At 33.5% G+C, this 21315-nt stretch overlaps 1 protein-coding gene across 2 annotated transcripts; it reads right to left on the bottom strand.

Annotated features, from left to right (window-relative positions):
• Positions 1–730: 730 nt before the first annotated feature.
• On the bottom strand, positions 731–12437 carry LOC123225087 (cyclin-dependent kinase C-2-like). 2 transcript variants are annotated; one of them, XM_044648945.1, is made up of 12 exons: positions 12042–12437; positions 9525–9624; positions 9175–9265; positions 7704–7733; positions 7418–7527; positions 7212–7284; positions 7008–7128; positions 6717–6834; positions 5300–5439; positions 5119–5176; positions 1602–1672; positions 731–1499 (listed from the first exon to the last, which is right to left on the bottom strand). In XM_044648945.1, the coding sequence occupies exons 1-12, from the start codon at positions 12149–12151 to the stop codon at positions 950–952; spliced, it is 1572 nt and encodes a 523-aa protein (XP_044504880.1). In that variant the 5' UTR covers positions 12152–12437; the 3' UTR covers positions 731–949. The 2 variants fall into 2 exon arrangements, with proteins under 2 accessions (XP_044504880.1, XP_044504881.1); XM_044648946.1 differs by having other exon boundaries at positions 9543–9624; positions 12042–12434.
• Positions 12438–21315: the final 8878 nt, after the last annotated feature.

The raw sequence follows: 21315 nt of genomic DNA, 5'->3' as shown, positions 1-21315 counted from the left end.
ACGTTTTTAAAAGAATTTTAACTCAAAGTAGCTGTTCCCTTCTTATATTATTGTAAAGGTCTCTTGTGCTAGAATGACTTGGATATCAGCAGAGTTGAAGTTACGAAGATTGTTATGAAATTATGTGATACACATTGGAAGTTTTACTAAGCAAAACAAATTTTTTATAGTTGGTCATTACATGTAACCTTCTGCATTGTTGTTGATGTTTAAAAGATAAGCCATTTTTTTAAGAACAATTTTGTATGTATGGTTTTTCAGGCTACCGCTAGAACACCAGGGTATAAAGATGAATCCAAAGAGAGAGATTGTTGTGGTGGAAATAATGGTATTTCTGCAATTCTAGTTTATTAGATGAGTTATTTTAAAAAAGGAAAAAAAAAAAACACATATTCTGAATAGCCGAGCTAAAGCTTGCCAAGCTCGGCTCAACTTAGGCACATTTAGCTCGGCTCAACTCAGGCTCATTGAGCCTAGCCAAGCTGTGCTCGTGAGCTCGAGTTCGAGCTACCATTAGCTCGTCTCACCGAGCCTAAGCTCAGGCTTACCTGATCCTTGAACAAATTGAGTTCGAACTCGACTCAGTTCAAATCCAACCCTATTTGTAAGCTATCAAAACAATAACATGCAACTTCAATCCCCAAACATTCACATTTATTTGTATTAGTCAGTTTAAGATAATAAAATAACATTAGTCATTTAACAAATATTTGCATTATATAACATTATATAATTCAACTACTGCCTTGCATTAACATATATTCCAAACTGATTCAAGGTTAAAACAACTTTTATTTAAAATCATGTTACAAACTTACCTTTAATTTTTGTACCAAATCTTTGACATGAAATGCGTAAGCTTATCTCTTCTAATTTCACAAATACTTGTATCGAAGCTGGCTTTGGCAGAACTTCCAAGTATTATAACACTTGTGGATCACATACTACATTACTGTTGCCAACCATACTGTTGATTACTTCGGTTACCACCCATCATGTTTGAGCCACGACCAGTGCTAGAACCAGCATATGGACCGCCTCGAGGATAATTTGGAGCACCAACTCCATAACTGCTACCCCCTGCACCCCGTGGTCCAGCACCAGGCATGCCACTTGAACCATATGCCTGACCTCTTCCTTGTGGGGCATATGTTCCAGTGCTATATCCTCCACCTGCTCCTTGACCTCCACGATTTGGGTGGTTGTATCCCCCACTGGTTGCGCTTGGAAGATATCTGCCTGGACCTCCAGCAGGTCCACGAGGCTTTGCATAGTGGTGGCTTGGCCCTGCGGCAACTGGTGGCTGGGGACCATGCATTGGCTGGGTTGGTCCAGGGCGCATTTGGAGATGTGCTTGCCCAGATTGCTGAATGGGAGGAAGACGGGCATGTTGTTGAGGATGTTGTAGTTTCTGCCTTTTGGCATTTTCTTCATGCTGTCTCTGCTGCTGGCGCTTCTTCTTTGTCTGGAACTCATGTGATGATTCATATTTGGGTAAACTGAAACATGGAAGAGAAAATTGATAAAGAAAATAAATGAACTGATCCATTTGTAATAAATTAGAATGAGATTAGAAAGGCCAAGTAGAGGGGAAAGCTAACCTCTTAGGGTCACATGGTAAAGGATCAGTCCAGAAATACTCTGCATCTAGTGCATCCTTGGCAGATATTCTCTAAAATTTTTAGAAAAAAGAAAGGACAACAAACACAGGCACACAAAAGATCAGAACTCAGAGAAGACTAAATCAAACAGAATTCCAAAAAATATCAGAGTGCATTTGATTAATTCTTTATTTTTATGGAATCAGATTGGTAGGCGTTGTACTCAGCAGGGTGTCAAGGATCCCAAATATTGTACCACTTAATTTTAGCAATCAGTTGATTCCCACAATTGTGTGTATATTTATTTTCAAAATTCATGATTCTGTTCCATTTTTAATATAGTATCAGAGCAGGAAAACTTGATCTGTCAAGATCCAGTTGTCCAACCATAAATGAGCCTTCATTTTGCACAGCCATTTCAACGATTAGACTCTATTACAAAGATGAAATTTCTTGAGTTTGAACAATGTGTTGTTCAATATCTTTCTACACAGTCAAATATCTATTCCTTTAACCAATCAAAGAGTTTTCACCAATTTTAGTTTGCAACCTATATCAGTGATTGCTCTACATCCATTGGGTCTATCTCCTTGTAATTGGTTATGAGGTCAGACAGGTTTTCCCCATCATTCAAAAAATTACTTGTAACCAAATTGGCATCAAATCAATAGTCTCCAATCTGATAATGGGAGCATAGGATGGTACAATCTGTAAGGAACCTAGCTCAAATATTATTAATATTGAAAGAAAATAGATTTAATAACAAGAGGAGCCAACTCCTCTCGAGGTGTCTTTCCTCCCAATCAGCCAATGGATGCCCAAAATACACAAATGTTACTAACACAATCCAAAAACGGGGGGAGGGGAGGGGTGTTGGGGTTGGGGTTGGTTGGGAAAGGCCCTCATTGAAGTTGTCAATACTCTTCCAATTCAAAGTTTCAGAAACCTACTACGGAAGCTGTTTTAAAAACAGTTTCATAAATCCTATGCCTTAATGAGTTGTATGATCCAATGAAATTGATAAACGCTAGTTACTGTTCTATTGAAGAAGTTCCAATCCATAAATGGTAAACTCAAATCCATGATATGACATTAGTTACTAATCATACATAACAAGCATATTTATATTAGACTTCTTATATGCTACTAGAATAAGGCAAATTACAAAATTCCAAATTAAACGAGCAAAAAATTTTAACTTCCTAAATGAAATAGAAACTCCAATTTATTATGATTCAATATTTTTTTAATTAAATCCCAGGTTTAAAAACCACTGTTGGGAAATCTACCTTTGGCCCCCAAACCCCAACTCTGGATTTTTCCATCCCTCCTAATACCAGCCTCCCACCAAATGCACTTAAATCACAGCAGGATCCCACATTTGTTTAAAAAAAATCCCTGCTTCCCTTTCACCTATCTTTAGGACGAGACAAGTGAAGAGTGTTATCATAGGAGGAATACTTTTCATGTCCTAGCTCAGCTTGTTGCTTTTAATGTATTTAAGTCTTTTAATTTCCTAGTTTTAAACCATCATTGAGGTGTAGAGGAACATCTTATGCTGAACTGAGACTGACCAAAAGAGGATGGATAAATTCCTTCAGACTTACCATCTACTTCATAACTTACTGAACCCAACAAATTAAGAGGGAGAACCATTCACCACCACTTAAGGAGTATCCAAGGAAATAGACAACCAAAATCTCTAGTATGACCAATCAATTGAAAATTAAACAATTTATATCCAATTTTTGATTTCATTAACCTATTTCTGATCATTTTGATAATCTTCACTTGCCAATTGCCCTTAGAAAAGGAACCAAGAAATTTAATTAGCATTCAATACTCAACCATCCTCCAGAAGCATCCCTCAAACAGTTAATAAAACACTTAGAGACTATAGTACACAAGTCATCATTAAAGAAACAAAGGTGTCAGATAAAAATGAAGCATGGAAACAAGTGGAACTTTCCAAACTGAAAAAACCAGCAGCATGCATGATGCAAATCAGTGGGAATGCGTTCAAAAATGAGCTAGAATTAAGAGAGAAAGAGAAGCAATGTAACCGAGAGGAAGAAGAAGATCCACAGTAACAATTCACAGAATAGTCATTTTGTAAAAAGGGTCCCATATAAAATGAATTCCTGATTCCCTCCCTAACGGCTTATCCACATAAGCATGCATTCCATTTTTATTCAGTTAACTTTCAAATATTTCAATTAAAATTTCCCTCATTCCTTCTAGGTGAAACGACGACATCCTTGGATCCTTAAATTGCTGCATTGCAACTTAAGTTACTGTTGCGAGACAGTGTAATTTGGATCAAAACGATTCAAATCCACAACAACGCATTGACCAATTTTCATCATCAAGGAATGCAATCATCCATGGTTCAAGAGATTCACTGAACCTAAGGAAAAGTGATTATAAACAAAGCCAAGAAGATCACACTATATTTCCAAGGAGATTCTCAATAGGGAAACTGATAGATTTGATAATTTGTGGATGACATTATTTTTACAGGGAATGATTAGGAAGAAATTGAGAAGTTGTGGAGCCACCTTACTTAGAACACTTTATTCTAAAAGAGGAATTTGTATATCTTAGCAAAAGCATATTCTTGACCTACTCCAAGATGTGAAAAAAGGGAAGAAAAGGCAGAGGAATACGTAGCGATACATGAAGAGAGATATTAGAGATTGGTTGGAAAATTCATATACTTGTCCCACAATTAACCAAATATTGCATATTAGTTAGAAGCCTATACTGATGTCGATTGGGCTGGTTAACTTGTAGTGTGAAGATCTACAACAATAACTTGCAACTTTCACAAGGAAATCTTATCACTCGGAAGAGTCAAAAAACATTTGACTATGACAAGATTTAGCGCTTATGTTGGATGTCGTGCAATGCTTCCTTGGAGATGTAAACTATCATGGTTGAAGATCATTCTCTTTGATCCTGGGATAAGAATGGAAGATTCAATGAGGCTGTAATATCCTACAAATCTGCTACTATAATCCAGTACATTTGATCGAACCAATCATGCAGTATTGGGCAGACATTTCATTAAAGAAAAAAAAAACACTAAGGGCAACATGTACTTCCTATGTGGCTTCAAATGAACTCAATTGACTAACTTCTTTATAAAAGGACTGTCCAGCTGCACATTTCACTGTATTCCTTGCAAGTTGGGAATGGAAATATTTTTCACCAGCTCATGAGGGCGGTCTCGATAATGTGCTTCATGGACTTACCTAGAATAAGGGGGTTGCCTCAGGAAATTTTGTTTTTAATTGATCATATATTTAGCTCCCATATGTACCCATTGATATTCCCTAGAAAGTTTTCTACGATTTTGTATAAATTGATTTGTTTCCTGAAGTAGGCACAAAATTCTAACCATTCATTGTTGTGTTTTCACGTTCAGAAATACTATGAAAAATCATATTTGTTGTCCAATTTCAACACAAATATGCTCACATATAACAAAAGCAAATACCATATGATAACATAATACCTGAACAGGATCAAGGGTTAGCATTTTCTCCAACAACTCCAAAGCATGACGATCAAAACTGAAACAAAAAGGTAGCAATGTAAACCAATAGACAAAAAGTACACTTAAATATAGGCAACTGTTAAATATTTAAATTGCAGAAATTACAGCAAACATGAACATAACAAGTTGAGTTACTTACTGCCTGAAAACCTCCCGGACCCGTCTTTTCATTGGCCTTGTTGGCTTGAAGTTGTTATACCATGGCATTTTTGAAACCCCAGGCCAATTGACCTCATCCGGGGCTCCACATAGCTCAAAAATCTTATTCAATTGCTCTGGCTACAATTGATGGAAAAGGATAGATGTTATGCTGGTGCCTTGTCAACAATGGCTACGATAAAGATCCTAATAGGACAGCAAATGTTTTAGCCTAATATGTGCGACTATGTAGAATAAAAATCATGTCTCCTCAATTTGGAACTGAAATTATTAATATTATGCCTCAAGAATGTTTTGGTACACAGGATTATTAACAGTAAACTCCTTTCAACAATTCAAGTTACTGTTGGTGAAAAACACTCAATTCAATATATAAACCTGTACAATACCGAGGGCCAATCATATACAATTGATAAGTCCTGCCAACTTGATGGGAGAACACTTGCAAATGTCTATTCCCCAAATGTATGACATTATAATTCAATAAGAACAATGCTATGTACAGCCAGATTTGAGTACCTAATTAGGTACCGAGATGATGGGTCATCATGTGATTCGTGTTATTTTATTTTAATTCATAATCATTCAATTATATAACAACATATCATCTATGTACCCAATTGAGTATTCAAAATTGGATACACATAATTTTATTAAATTAATATATAATCATAGTAACATAAATTTTGGTACAATGTGGATTCACACTCATAGATTAATCCCTCATAACTTAAGTGTTTCCTATACAAGACAATACAAACAGTTAAGATATCAAGTCATTCAAAGTTAAGCTAATTAAAAAGAGTATTACTGTATACACAAACACTATATATAACTTTATGCACAAACAATGATATGTAATCATATGATTAGGTGGTTTTAAATTAAAGATAAAGCAATACTCAATCATATGATGACAAATCATTGTCTGTGCATATAGTTTTATTGAGTTAAAAACTACATATATCCAACACAAGGCCTTAAATATTAAGCCTAAAATAGAATGAATGTACCCAACAAACCACTAGAGGGTTGAAAATATTTATCAAACAATGTGAGTTTGTTTGTATGCTAAATCCATGGCCAGGCTCACAAAATTTTTACTTTTGGCAATACTGGTTGCTTCCAATGATTACCAACAACTTATGCAGAAAAAAATAATACTAAATCCAACCCTTGGACTAGTCAAATAATATTTACAAGACTAGCTCAGATAGCACTGATGATGAGATCTTTATTAGAATCCTAAGCCACCATAATCTATCATATGTTTTTAATGCAAGTCAGTATCATTGTATCATGATTTACTAGTGATCCACAAAAATAACTCTTTTATTAGCATCCCTCAAATATTAATCTAAAAAATAATCAAAACTATGTAAGACAATGTGACTCACCTCATCTTTTCCAGGGAAGATTGGTTTCCCATGTAAAAGTTCAGCAAAAATACATCCAACAGACCACATATCAACTGCTGGACCATACTTTGTTGTCCCAAGCAGCAACTCTGGAGGTCTGCACAAAACAAGACAACTTTGAACAATGCGGTTCACTATCCCAACTATCCCAACTTTTACTCCTATCCTCATTGATTTTCAATTATGTAAGAGGAGATGATGCATACTAAAATGAAAAGATATTTAAATACTTCAGTCAATACTCTTCATACAAAGAAGAAAAACAATTACCTATACCATAAAGTAATAACACGATTTGTCAGATTCGCATTGTGTTCATGTGAGAATGACCGGGCAAGCCCAAAATCTGCAAGTTTCAGATTGCCCTCATTGTCTATTAGAAGATTAGAGCCTGCAGCATGAATAGGAAGCCTCATACATTTGACCTTGTGACATCAAAATATCCAATAGTGAAATCCTTGCTACAATTATAACCTTTGATATCACGATGAAGTACTTGATTTACATGGCAGTAGTGAAGCCCAGTCAAAAGCTGCCTCATATAGCACTGCATGCAAAAGGAAAATAAGTGAGACAGCGGCTTTCTAATCAAAAAAGTTAGAGCTACTTCATATAGCCTGTCAAGAATCACATTGTCACTGATCAAGTAGTAGAAGGGCACATCCTCATATAAGTGACACCTTAATCTGAGGAACTGAAAATCTCATTCCGGGACGATCAGCAAGACCTGTCAAGTCATGGTCCATGTATTCAAATACCATGTAGATGCCACCTTTATACTTGTTACCGTCTGTAAGTAATGTGGCCAATGTCAGATATCATCTGTCCTAAATAAATTACACATGCCTAAGTAAAAATTGAGTCCAAGAAACACGTCAAAGCATAAAATTTTGATAAAAAGAACTGAGAAATAATGAAGATAGCAGTTACACAAGAGGGTAAAACTACCAACAAAAGCCTACTTGCCTGGCCTCCCCTGTTCATCCTTCTCTGGATCTGAAAAAGAAAACACAACTTTCATGGATCAAATGAAACAATCAATAACTAATCTCTTCATTATCATAGAAGGATCACGTTTTATTTAATATGAAGTTTGATTGCATATTAACGTTTAAATATTTTGTTTGTTTTTTGAACTTAATTGTATTTTAATATTAAATTTAAAAAAAAAAAAATCTTTATGCTATAGTTAGCCTTTTCATTCATAAGTTCAGTACTTCCTTCCTTCAACAATTCATTACACATTAAATCTCTGATTCAGATTTTGCAAAAGATGCAAAGATCTAGAGGAGAGAAAACACACTGTTATCTATAATTGTTTTAATCAAATTCCCTCCCCATTCACCAAATAAAGTTTTACTATGGAGACCCCGAGGAGACCGTTAAATTTAATAAAGACCTGTCATTTCTAGAAATCGATGAGAAACCATAACATGATCCACATTTTCTCACTTTAAAAACCATTTCTCAGACCCAAAATCCAACATTGGTGCTCCTTCCAAACCAGCACAGAACACCTAACTTCTCTTAAATTTCTTCTTTTTGAACCTTTAACATTGGATGCATTGTTTCGAAGGACTAAATTCAATGTGAATTTTACAAATTGATGAAGTGTCATCTAATATAATTATAAATAATAAATTAAAAAAAGAGTTGAAGTAAATGAACCCATAAGACACAAAATTTAACTCCATCCACAAGAAGTGTCAATCTAAATTAAGCTAAATTAAATGTATTATCAACCTAATACAGAAGTGTTTGTTTTTTTTTTTTTTGAAATAAAACTAAACTGTTGACATGAAACTTAAAATCGATGAATTCACTAGTATTTGAAATAAAATTAACTGCTGATATGAAACTTAAATCCATGAATTAAGATTAAACATTGTCAACTAAAAATAAATAAAATCCTTCAATTCTTTAAATATTTCTAGCAAGTGACACATCATCAATTCATGAAGTCTACATTAAATTTGCTTCGTCAAAGTGATACACAAAATGCTAAAGGTTGTAAGAATTAACATTTTTTAGTGGCTAGTGGAGAGCATGTAAGCCATGAGCTTTATTTTGCTTCTGGGCTTTAACTCCATTTTTATAGTTCAAAACTTGGTTACTTGGCTTTGTAATATTATTTATTTTATTTACATAACAGAATGATTAAACTCTAATTAAGTAAGCATAATGTGAGTTTAGTAGTGCCATGGTGGTTATTTTATTTAATTAATAATATTTTTGTGGTTAAAGTCAACTCATTGGTTTCAGACTTTCAGTGGTAGTCGAAACCTTGTATGAATCATAAGGGACTTCAATATAATCTAGTTGGGAGGTTGCCTAATTATATGTAAAACCAACCTAAGGGGAGGTTAATAATTATTCTAAAAATGTATCACTAGCATAATTACATCATAAAGAAAGGTGCATACAATTACAATCATACCTGGAGATGTCACAATCTCTTTCAACTTAATTACATTTTCATGGCGCAGCTTCTTTAGAATTTTGATTTCACGTATGGCAGTGATGGGAAACTGCATCAAAAATTTGAAAAATTAAACAAAAAAAAAATTTCAATGGTGAAATATGGATATTAAATGACATAATACTCCCACAGCTTAGGAACTTCTATCTTTCTCCCACTTAGATTCTCATAATGTAACCTATCATGAGCATAAAGTATTTAAGGACACACGGGAAGGAAAAGGTCAATGGCCCAATACAGCAATCTCCAGCATAGTTTATGATTCAATGATCATAATCTGTTTACATAAGAAGATTAAAATGATTAACAGAAAGGTAGTAGCATGCCCCTTCTCTCTCATTGTCCATTCGTATTTTCTTCAAAGCTACAATTTCACCCGTCTTTTTTTCTCTGGCCATGTAAACTTGACTGCAAGATAATAAATCACATTAGTACAAATGGATAAACTTTTATCAAAGTCAAATAAAAACTAATTCTAACTCAAATACATGATAGTCAAAGTCAACATATAAACTAAATAAAAACTTAATGGTAAGGCAAATGAAGTAAGGAATAATTCTATTCCAATCCTACATACCAAACATCCAAATGGGTCATACTACCACATTAAGGGAATGATGAAATTCCTAGGAAACCTTGGCCCATAGAGAAACTAGAAAACGTATTTTGTCCCATAAGTCATTGACTGTTTTCCCTTTTATCATTCAAAAAATGTGTGTTAAGTAATTGCAAAACAGTCAAGTTATAGCTAAGCTAACATAGCACAATCCCAATAACCTAGGTCTTCTTTCTTCTCCCTAAGACAAAAACATTATCCTCAAGCTTGTCATGATAGTTTTCAGAAATAACCAACTTGTACTAGTTTCCTTGAACAGACTAGCATACAATTTAGACATTGAATTTGAGAGTTTTTGGGAAAGTAAATAGAGAAAAATACAGTTCCCTCCTTATTTGAGCTAACTCAAAGATCATGATTAAGAACACCAGTGAACCTATTACCTTGAGTAGCTATTGGCAAGAAACAAGTCTTGTCCAAGGATATCGGGCAAGACTAATTAAAGTTCTTCAACTAGATTGAGACTAATTTAATAAGTAGAAATGAAGGTGTCTCTTAATTTTATATGACTTTTGATAGGCACCAATTAAGACTCACAATATAAAGCAATCAACTGCAAGATTAATTTCTAACCTCAGCTCCTTTTTAGGTTTTAGGACTGCCTGCCCTTTTTTGGTTGGACAGCCCTTTTCCAGCCAAAACCAACTCAACTTTAAGCCCTTAACCAAATCAAATCCTCAATTGGTAGATCAATCCCACTCAAGTAGGCAAGTTGATTTTAACTCTAAAAGAATTAAGACATCTTGAAGCCAAGAAATTAAATTGATAATAATTTATTCAAGCCTCTGTGGATAAATTTTACAAAATGATAAAACTCAAAAAATTAATAAATCAATAGCTACATAATATTGAGAAAAATAAAGTCAAGAAAACTATCAGGCAAAACAAATATAATGTACCTAATAAATAAGGTAATTTTACTCTTGAAATTGGTTTGACAATAAATACTGCCAACTACAAGTTACAAAATTTCCACATCAATGACTACTCTGAAGCAGAACTCTTTTTTTTGAGTTTTTAGGAAAAAGAGGAACAAGAAAAAAAAATAGAATGGGAAAGAAATTTACTGCAACTAAGGCTGCAAGAAAGAGGGGAGGTTCCAAGAGATGCTTCATGAAAAACTCCTTAATTTCCTCAAAAAATTCTAGAAGATTTGACAATCAAACCAACTCACAAGTCAGGGTGTGTTGGGTTTTCATTAAAGAAAATAGAAAAACTTATGTTAAGCTTCCTGCCGACAATGATAGGCATGCAAACCAGCAATAAGGCGGGCAGGAAGCTGGGTAGAGAACAACCCTACCAAACTATTTAACAAGATACAAACTTACCAACTGACCAATAGCCAACAGGTGATTTTACAGGATAAAAACGGACCCAACTCCCCAATTCGGCCCAGTTGGGTGGTTTCAGCATCTACCCCTAAGTAATACCCCTAAATCCATAGAACAGTATATGTAATAAAAGCATTTGTTAAAATAAATAACAAGCCTTAGATTGCTGGTACTGCCTTAGTACCGCCAATGAAATCAAACTAGTAAACAGTATATTGATGAAGCTGATGAAAGAATGAAAGGCATTAGTCAAAGAAGAAGAATGGTATATCCCTGAAAGGAGGATTGAAGAAGAAGACAACAATATATTCACACTTCCATCTTCTTCAAGCTGAGTTTGTAACTACAATTAGCTAGTAAACTTTCCATAACCATTATTCATATCCAGTTAAATCCCATAAGAAAAAGGAAAAAACTGGGACTTGGAACCTTATCAGGGATTTCCGCCAATATCTCCAAGGAATCAACGATGGTTGAAGCTGCACAATTTTAGGACCAGAAAAAATTTACAGAAGTACAGAACCTATTCAACTGAACATGTCACATCGATGATTTGAAGATCCTCCCAACAAGTTTCTAATTTGTTTAGTTTTTTGATACCCAAAAATCTCTTGATTATCAGATGAAGTTAAAGCATTACTTGAAGTAAACTAACATGCCAAGTAAAAAGCAAAATACGATGAAAAACAATCACTTGCAAAATGGCACATGCAATCGCAAACCATAAAGTCAGCCAAAGGTATTGATCAAGCACTTAATATTGCAAATACTAACAAACTTTCTTTTTTTTTTGGTCGTATCATTAGCTATAAGTTTTAGGAGGTGGGGAAAAGATAACATGGTAGGAGCAGAAGTAAGAGATTAAAAAAGAAACATACCCATAAGTGCCCTCGCCAATTTGTTCCAATTTCTCGAAGCAATTGACACTTCTAGATCCCCAAGCAGGTGACTCGTTGAGATTAAGCTGACCAGGGGCCGCTATAGCCATCACTTCACCCTCCTCCTTTACGTAACAAATAGAATATGCAGAGGCTGCATTCCCGGTGTTTGTTTCTTACAGGAGAGATCCCCTCTCCTTTTATAGTTAAATTTGTTCAACTACTAAATTAAACAATTTCTAGGGTGAACAAAAAAAAAAAAAAAAACCCATGACTCCTTTCAAACATTAATACAGAGCGCCACTTTGGTCCTTCCGATTTACCAACTAGGTCTAGTATGATCTGATAATTAAATTAACATTTAATTTTATCCATTATACGAATATAATTAATTTATCAAATTAATATCGGCTCTATCTTAAACTTAACTTCTCAAACATATTTTTATTTATATTTTTATTCAAAAATTAGTTCAAAATTAAATGAATTCTACTTCAAAATCATCATAAATACGCATCTTATTCTAACCTTAAAAAGAATAATATCCTCTCAAACGTAATTTTATAAAGGCCAAAAGAATTATTTCCACCCAAAGTATGTTGTATTTTCAATTTTCACCTTTTAACTTTGAAAATCTTATTTATCCATTCATTGACGGTTAAGTCTATTAATTTTAAAAATAAAATCGTTATTTTATATATAATATTAAAAGTAAACTAATCTTTTCCTCTCCTAAATTTTAAAAACTAATATTTTTTCTCCTAAACCAAGTTTTAAAAAATCATATTCCCCCCCTAGGGTTTAGTTTCAATATCCAATCACTCTCTCTGGTGTCATCGCAGGTCTCGTCCTCCCATAAGACGTCATAAGGCATTGAAGGATTGGGATTATTTGAGACAAACCGTCAAAGGAAAGGGAACCGTTAAGAGGAAAAGATAGTTGACAATGGTGGTGGAGAAAGTGACCTAATATTGAAACTAAACCCTGGAAAAGAATATGATTTTTTAAAACTTGGTTTAGGGGAGAAAATTATTAGTTTTTAAAATTTAAGGGAGATAATGAGATAAAATTTTAAGAAGATAAAATTTCATTAACTTCAACTGTCTATAGGCGAGTAACTGAAATTTTCAAAGTTAAGAGGTAGAAACTAATATTCAATCTCATATATATATAGAATATTACTCTATGTCAGCCTCATAAATACAGTATTATCCTTGTTGAATTATTAGAAAGACATTCATATAATAGCATTTTCTAATTTGAAATGTATATTTTTTTAATTTAATATTAAAAAATAATAGAGAATGCTACTTTGGATATCAAACCAGCCTTTTAAGTCTTTACCAATGCAGTGGTAAACAATTAATCATCATGTGTGTAAGGCTTTTTTTTTTTAAAAAAATTGTTGTGAAACAATTATTACCTCCTTAGCAGCAAAAGCAAAAAAGAAATCTCGGACTGTGCTTTGGGTGTACACTAATAATCAAAATAGACTACTAAACTTATTTTGGACCAATTATGAATGTTTCGGCGTGCTTTTGCTTTTGATGTTACAAACAAATGCAGTGCATACAAGGACAGGGAAGCCACTCGTCACATATGTTGGATCCAAAGGCGGATTGTGGGGCTTCTGAGAGTAAGCAGAGACTAAACTCTCAAATTTAAAAAAGGAAAATTAAGGAAAACACCCTAAACATCAAAGGTTTAATGAAATTATTCCATTTTATTGGACTTAAACAAAACACCCCATTTCTATAAAATTATCGAAATGTCCCCATATATAAACCCAAAAAACATCAAATCTTCACCCAAAGTTTTCTCACGGTACCATGCAAAAAATCGAAATTCCCACTAATGCTTCCATGACTCTCCCACAGTGCAGCAACTTTGACATTTCCACCAAATTTTTTATGATTTTCGGTGACAAAAATGATCAAGTAGATGGATAAATCATCTCTTATCTTGTTTAAATCATTTTTATATTTAAATTAGATAGATTACAGTAACATTTAGGGTGTTTTTAGTTTAGGGTTTTGCGATTTAAACAATTGATTTTGTGGCTTTATTCTTGCTTGTTTTGGATAAATTAGTTTAGGGCTATTGTGTTTAACTTAGTGTACAATTGTTTTTTATTGAAATGGTAGCCAAAAATTGCGATTTTGATCGAAAAATCAATTGAATTTCAAATCGAAATTCAACTCGTGGGATTTTTGCAAACCCAAAGATTCTTAGGTTTGAGAAATATCCCCCAGGTTGAATCAATGACACGGGGGAAAGGGGCAACTGCAAGTTTTTAAACAATAGGTATGCTGAAGGACATACGAGGGAACCTCGAGCGAGGAGTGAAATTGCAAGATTTGAAACATTTTCCCATGGTACAACAAGTGGAAACCATGTGGGAGGGGTGGGAAATGTTGATTTTTTAAACAGTTAGACATGTGGGAACCCCTATGCGGGTCAAATTGTGATTTTTTCAACTTTTTGGACATGTGGTATAGAGTGAATTAATAAGGGTGCAAATTAAAATTTTTTTAAGCATTTAAGACCTGTAGTAGAATGAGAAAATGTTAAGGAGCAAATTGATATTGTTCTAAGCATTTAGGACCTGTGGGAGAATAAGAAAATGTTAGGGATTAAATTGGTATTATTTTAAACATTTAGGACCTGTGGAAGAGCAAAAAAATGTTAAGGGGGTAAACTGATAGTTTTTCTAAATTTAGGGTTTTACCGATGATTTTTTAATTTTATTATGTTTTTCATATTCTAGGATTTTTGGACACATAGTTTTCGAATTTCAAATCTGATTTTTTGATTTTTATGATTTCTAAGGGTTTCGATGGGCACTTTTTGAATTTCAGATCAACTTTTTAGTATTTGTCATTTTAAGGTAATTGGACATGCAGTTTTCGAATTTTCGATCCCTTTTTTTATATTTTCATTTTAGAGTTTTTCAAGATATAGTTTTGAATTTCAGCTCTATTTTTTTATTTTTATTATTTTAAAGTTTTTCGAAATATAGTTTTCGAATTTCATATTAGTTTTTTATAGCTCTCATACTTAGGTTATTTGATATATAGTTTTTGAAATTCAAATATATTTTTTTATTTTTGTCATTCTTTGGACTTGTAATTTTCAAATTCTCGATCAATTTTTTCATTTTTGACATTCAAAGGTATTTTAACCTCTAGTTTTTAAATTTCAGTTCTATTTTCTGATATTTGTCATTTTAAAGTTTTTATACGGCCAAACGACTATTTCCCACCCAAGGTTTGATGTTTTCTCAAGTTTCCACCCTTTAACTATGGAAACATCAAACACCCACCAATGGCCAATTAGATTTAACAAAACCCTAACGGTGGTAAATTTAATCTCATTTTCCCCCTAAAAGTTTAAAAAATAACATTTTTTCCCTAAGCTAAGTTTGAACAGATTACATTTCCCCCCCTAGGGTTTATTTCCAAACCCTTTCACTTTCTCCAGTGCCATCACCGACTGTCTTCCCCTCCCGACGATTTCTTCCACCGAAGGCCGCCCTTAACTCTTGCACTACACATCCAACGTGGAGAGAAATCGTCTTCCCAGACGACAAAGATGAGATCGATCGATCTCGTCTTCATCGTTTGGGAAGACGATCGTCTTGTCTTCCCAGACGACAACGACTGGGAAGAGGAAGAACTTCGTCTTCCCCGACGAAGTTCTTCATCTTCCATAGCTTCTTCGACTCCCATCAGACGTCCAAATGGGAGGAAAGAGTTCGCCAGAAGGAGAGGAAGCTTCGAGAGGGAGAGGCCGTCGGCAATGGAGTCAGAGATTTCAAAACAAAACCCTAGGGTGAAACGGCGATTTTTTAAAACTTAGGCTAGGGGAAAATTTTAGTTTTTAAAGTTTAGGGGGGCAAAATAGATTCTATTTTAGTTTATTTTTAATATTATAGCCAAAATGACGATTTTACCCTTACCACCGTTAGGGTTTTGTTAAATTTAACCGGTCATAGGTAAGTGTTTGGTGTTTCCATAGTTAAAGGGTGGAAACTTGAGAAAACATCAAACTTTGGGTGGGAAATAGTCATTTGGCCTTTTTATACGTACAGTTTTCAAATTTTAGTCCAATTTTTTTATTATTGTTATTTTAGGGTATTTTGATATATACTTTTCAAATTTTATATTAATTTTCAGTTTTTGTCATTCCAAAGTATTTCAATTCAAAATTCAAGTCAATTTTTTTATTTTTGTCATTCTAGAGTATTTTGATTTGTAATTTTCAAATATCCGAGCGATTTTTTCTGTTTTTGACATTCTAGAGTATTTTAACATGTAGTTTTTGAATTTCAGTTTTGTTTTTTAATATTTCTTATTTTAAGGTTTTGGAGTGTAGTTTTTCGATTGTTGTTATTCTAGGGTTTTTCGACATTTACTTTTCAAATTTTAGATCGATTTTTTTAGTTTTTGTCCTTTCAAGGTATTTCAACATTTAGTTTTTAAAATTCAAGTTTGTTTTTTTATTTTTATCATTCTAGAGTATTTTGACTTTAATTTTTGAATTTTTGAGCTATTTTTCAGTTTTTGATATTCTAAGGTATTTTAAAGTGTAATTTTTCGAATTTTAGTTCTGTTTTTTTATATTTATCACTTTAATGTTTTTGGACGTGTAGTTTTCAAATGTTTGTCCAGTTTTTTTATTATTGTCATTTTAGAGTATTTCGATATGCATTTTTCAAATTTCAAATCAATTTTTCTATTTTTGTCATTCTAAGGTATTTCAACATTTAATTTTCAAAATTCAGGTGGTTTTTTTATTTTTGACATTCTAGGGTATTTTACCGTATAGTTTTCGAATTTTATTTTTGTTTTTTGATATTTGTCATTTCAAAGTTTTTGAACGTGTAGTTTTCCATTCGATTTTCCAGTTTTTATCTTTCTAAGGTATTCCAATTTGTAGTTTTCGAATTTTGGATCTATTTTTTTTCTATATTTATCATTTCCATCTTTGTTTTTATATCTTTTTCTTAATGAAATTCTTGTAAACTTTAAATTTTTTTATAGGATATTTCTCATTTAAAAAATAACGATGGTGAATTAAGAATCCCCGATGAGTCATGACACTTCTGAGTAGAGGTTATATGTCATGTTCAGTGAACTGTCATATCAAAGATTAGCCCTACACTGACACCAGAGTAGTTGCGGTTGTTTAAAAGGGCATGTTTTGGGCATCTCCTTTGATTACTTGATTTCAAGTTCAATGGAGTGTTAGTGCACTCATTTCTACTACGACAGTTATATTGGGGCTTAAGCAAAGATGAGTTTTGGTTTAGGATATTTGGGGTTGACATAAGATTCAGCCCATTCGAGTTTGTACTCATGACAGGGTTATCATTCAGTCGGATCATTGTACTTTTTTCATATATTCCAAGTAGATTCAGACATAAGATTAAGGATACCTATTTTTGGAGATGTCAGAAGGTGTACTACATGATGTAAAGTGTGTTTTCTTGGCTAAGCCATATGGGGATGATAATACTGATGTCGTCAAAATTGTCTTATTATATTGTCTACATATGATCAACGAAAGAAGATATCTATAGAGTATCTCCAGTTATTTAATCACTTGGATAGGTTTAATTCCTATCTTTAGGGTGTTTTGGTATGGGAGATGTTATTCAAATCGATGTCTCAGTTGAGTGACAGAATCTGCTTAAGCCAAATGCCTGACATGCATAAATATAACATCTATGAATTTCCTGTTTCATTCTAGGTAAGTGTATATTTGTTGATTATCTATATTGATTGGCAAGAAAAAGATTAATTAAATTTAACCATTCATGTTTACATTATGGTATTGGATATATGAGATGATTGACACCCTGTATGATTTGGTGGACTTGGTTAATGTCCTTGCTTCTCCACGGATGTTCAAGTGGCATATGCGAGATGTTCTTAGTTAGACTCATATGGGAACTATTTTCACTAGTGATAATGTATGTGATTGTTAATTAATTAGTTAATTGATACCTTGATTATTGCAAATAAGTTAAACTATATATTTGAATAAATAGGATGATGTTACTTTCTTGCTCCAACCATCACCGATTAAGAAGGCTAAACCATGGTTTGCAGACATTGTTATGTACACGATTATATTGGATCCTCATTCCTCCTCATCCTCTTTAGTAGCCCCCTCAATAAGAGATGAAACATCTCCAGCGATGCCACCTGTTGAAATACAGGCCGCTAGTCCTGAGACACCTAATGAGCCCATTTAACCCCCTATTATGTGTTGACTCAATGAGTCATTATGCTCTTATTTTGATGATAACAAACTAATATGTCCCTAAACATATTAACTAATGGCTTTATTTGAGTGTGAGTTTAGATTGCAAGAATTTATCGAATGTACTTGAAGGAGTTTCAAAATAAAAATGAAAGACAAAGCTCAAGTGAAGAATTCTTGAAGATTTGAAGTAAAACTCAAGTTTAGGTAGACATGTTTGTAATTTGGAGCATTTGTTTTGATTAGAATATTTATTTGCATGGGATAACTCACTTGAAAACTCACTTTCATATCTTTTACATTTTGGGTTAAAATGTCGTTTTTCAAACTTATTGGGTTAAGCCAAGTTTGTCACTAAAGTTTATTAATTCTTTTAAAGTGATGAAGTTTTGTGAACTATATTTTCATATCTTAAAGTTGGTTTTGAAAGAATTTTCAAAAATGGGTTAAATTGTCACTTTTCAAAGTTTTAGGGGTCAAACGATTTTTGAAAATTCAGGGGGTAAAATGTAATAAAATTCGGTCGACTGAATTTTACTGATCGAATCAACTTCTGAATTGTCCAGAAGCCATGTATTTTGGCTTTAGAAATTCAGTCAACCGAATTAAATTCGGTCGACCGAATTTTGGTTTGAATTTTTCCGTGCCACGTAAGCTCCATGAAAGTGCCATGTCACATCCGATTGACTGAATTCCATCCGATCGACTGAATTGTGCATTTTCTGGAATTCTAAAATGGCTATTTTTGTGCACAACGGTAACTTTCCTCATTTTCCCCTATATAAACCCAATCAAATTCGTTCGAAAAGAACTTTTGCCACTAAGAACTTTCACATATTTGAGAGCAAATTAGTTTTGAGCTATTCACTTGCAAATTCCTCTATCTAATCAAAACCCTTGCTCATACACTTTGTAATTTCATTTGCATTGGGTTGTACTAAGCTTTAACTTTCATATACACTCTTGAGAGAGATCATATTTCAATTTCGTACTAAAATTCGTGCTATAAAAGAGTGAGGTTCACTCTTGGAGAGATTAGCAAATTTCTAGTGAGAGAAATTGAGCTTTAACATTTGTAAAGGTTAATAGCACCTTGGAAGCTATTTTGGTTGTGAAGAAAAGCTTGGTTGAGGTTTTAGTCAACCAAGGATTAGTGGAATACTCCAAGGGAGAAAGCTTGGAGGAGTGGATGTAGGCCAGGTTGAGTCGAACCACTATACATCGTGTGTTTGATTTTCTCTTCCCTTAAACTTATACTTTATGTTATGTTATTTTGATTGTATTGATTATTTGAAATATTTTAGTTATTTTCATAAATTGGATTAAAAATAGGCAACATTATTTGATTTGAATAAATTGTTTTAATTCTCAAATTTGGTAAAGATAGTTTTAAAATTGCCTAATTCACCCCCCTCTTAGGCTATTCGATCCTTCAATTGGTATCAGAGCTTGGTTGCTCATTCTTATAAACTTAACCGTTTAGAGCAATAGTCATAAACCTAGGAAAATCATATACCGTTAGTGAAGGGTTTGCCCTTAATAGACCGCCATTGTTTGATGGCACCGGATATGCCCATTGGAAAAATCGTATGTCGATTTTTTTTTAAAATGATTATGAATTGTGGGATGTAGTGCAAGATGGGCCTTTTGTTCTTATGAAAGAAGTAGATGGAAAACAAGTGCCCAAAACTAGTGAAGAAATGACCCATCAAGATAAGAAGAATATTACCATTAATGCTAGAGCTATGAATGTGTTATATTGTGCATTAAATGAACATAACTTTAACAAGGTACAAGCTTGTACCTCGGCTAAAGAAATTTGGGAATTATTGATAGTGTCAAATGAAGGGACTTCACAAGTCAAGGAGACTAAAAATAGCATGCTCACACACTCGATGAGTTGTTTAAGATGAATGAAAATGAAACTATTAGTGACATGTTTGATAGATTTATTACTATTGTGAATGAATTGAAAAATCTCGGTAAAGTTTATACTAACCAAGAAAATGTCAAAAAACTTCTTAGATGTTTGCCTCCCTCTTGGGATCCCAAAGTGACGGCAATCGAAGAAGCAAAAGAGGTCAAAACTCTACCTCTTGAAGAGCTTTTAGTTTTACTTCTTACTCATGAGTTTACTATGAAGCAACGACAAATTGAAGAAGTGGAGAAGAAGAAAAAGAGTATCGCCTTCAAATCATCCATCAAAGAGAAAGAAAAGTTCCTAGAAGAGGAAGAGGAGACATCAAATGATGAAGATGAAGACATTGCACTCTTGAGTAGAAAGATTGGAAAGCTTCTAAGGAATAGAAAGCTAAGAAGAAATGGAAACTTCATAAAAAAGGATGCTTCTAAAGGTGAAAGGGGAGAAAGACAAAGGAGAGAACAAGTTGTGTGCTATGAATGCAAGAAGCCGGGACACATCAAATATGATTACCGTCTCCTCAAAATTGATAGATCGAAAAAGAAAGCAATGAAGGCTACGTGGGATGATAGCGATGAAAGTGGATCCGAAAAGGAGGATAATGAAGTGGCCAACATGTGTTTCATGGCAATTACAAATAATGAGGAACCGAAAAATAAAAGGAAGAAAAGCAAATGGTTCCTCAATAGTGCTTGCTCAAGACACATGACCGGAGATATTTCATTTTTCTCGACAATAAGCAAGAAAAATGGAGGACATGTCACTTTTGGAGACAATGCGAAAGGTAAAATTATTGGCATTGGAGATATTGGTAACAACTTTCATATTATCATTGAAAATGTTCTTTTGGTAGATAGTCTTAAGCATAATCTCCTTAGCATTAGTCAAGTATGTGATAAAGGATTTAAAGTCATTTTTGAGCCAAATAGTTGCACTATAGAAAATATGAATGATGGAAAAACAAGTTATGTAGGAAATAGAGATGGAAATGTTTACACTATAGATGTAGAAAATGCATCTCATGAAAATCTATGTTTCTCCGCATTGCATGAAAATAGTTGGTTGTGGTATAGAAGATTAGGTCAT

This window comes from Mangifera indica, chromosome 9 (genome assembly GCF_011075055.1).
Source record: "Mangifera indica cultivar Alphonso chromosome 9, CATAS_Mindica_2.1, whole genome shotgun sequence".
NCBI lineage: Eukaryota > Viridiplantae > Streptophyta > Magnoliopsida > Sapindales > Anacardiaceae > Mangifera > Mangifera indica.
Note: the sequence above shows the minus strand (reverse complement) of the source record. Positions and strands in the feature narration are given on the sequence as shown.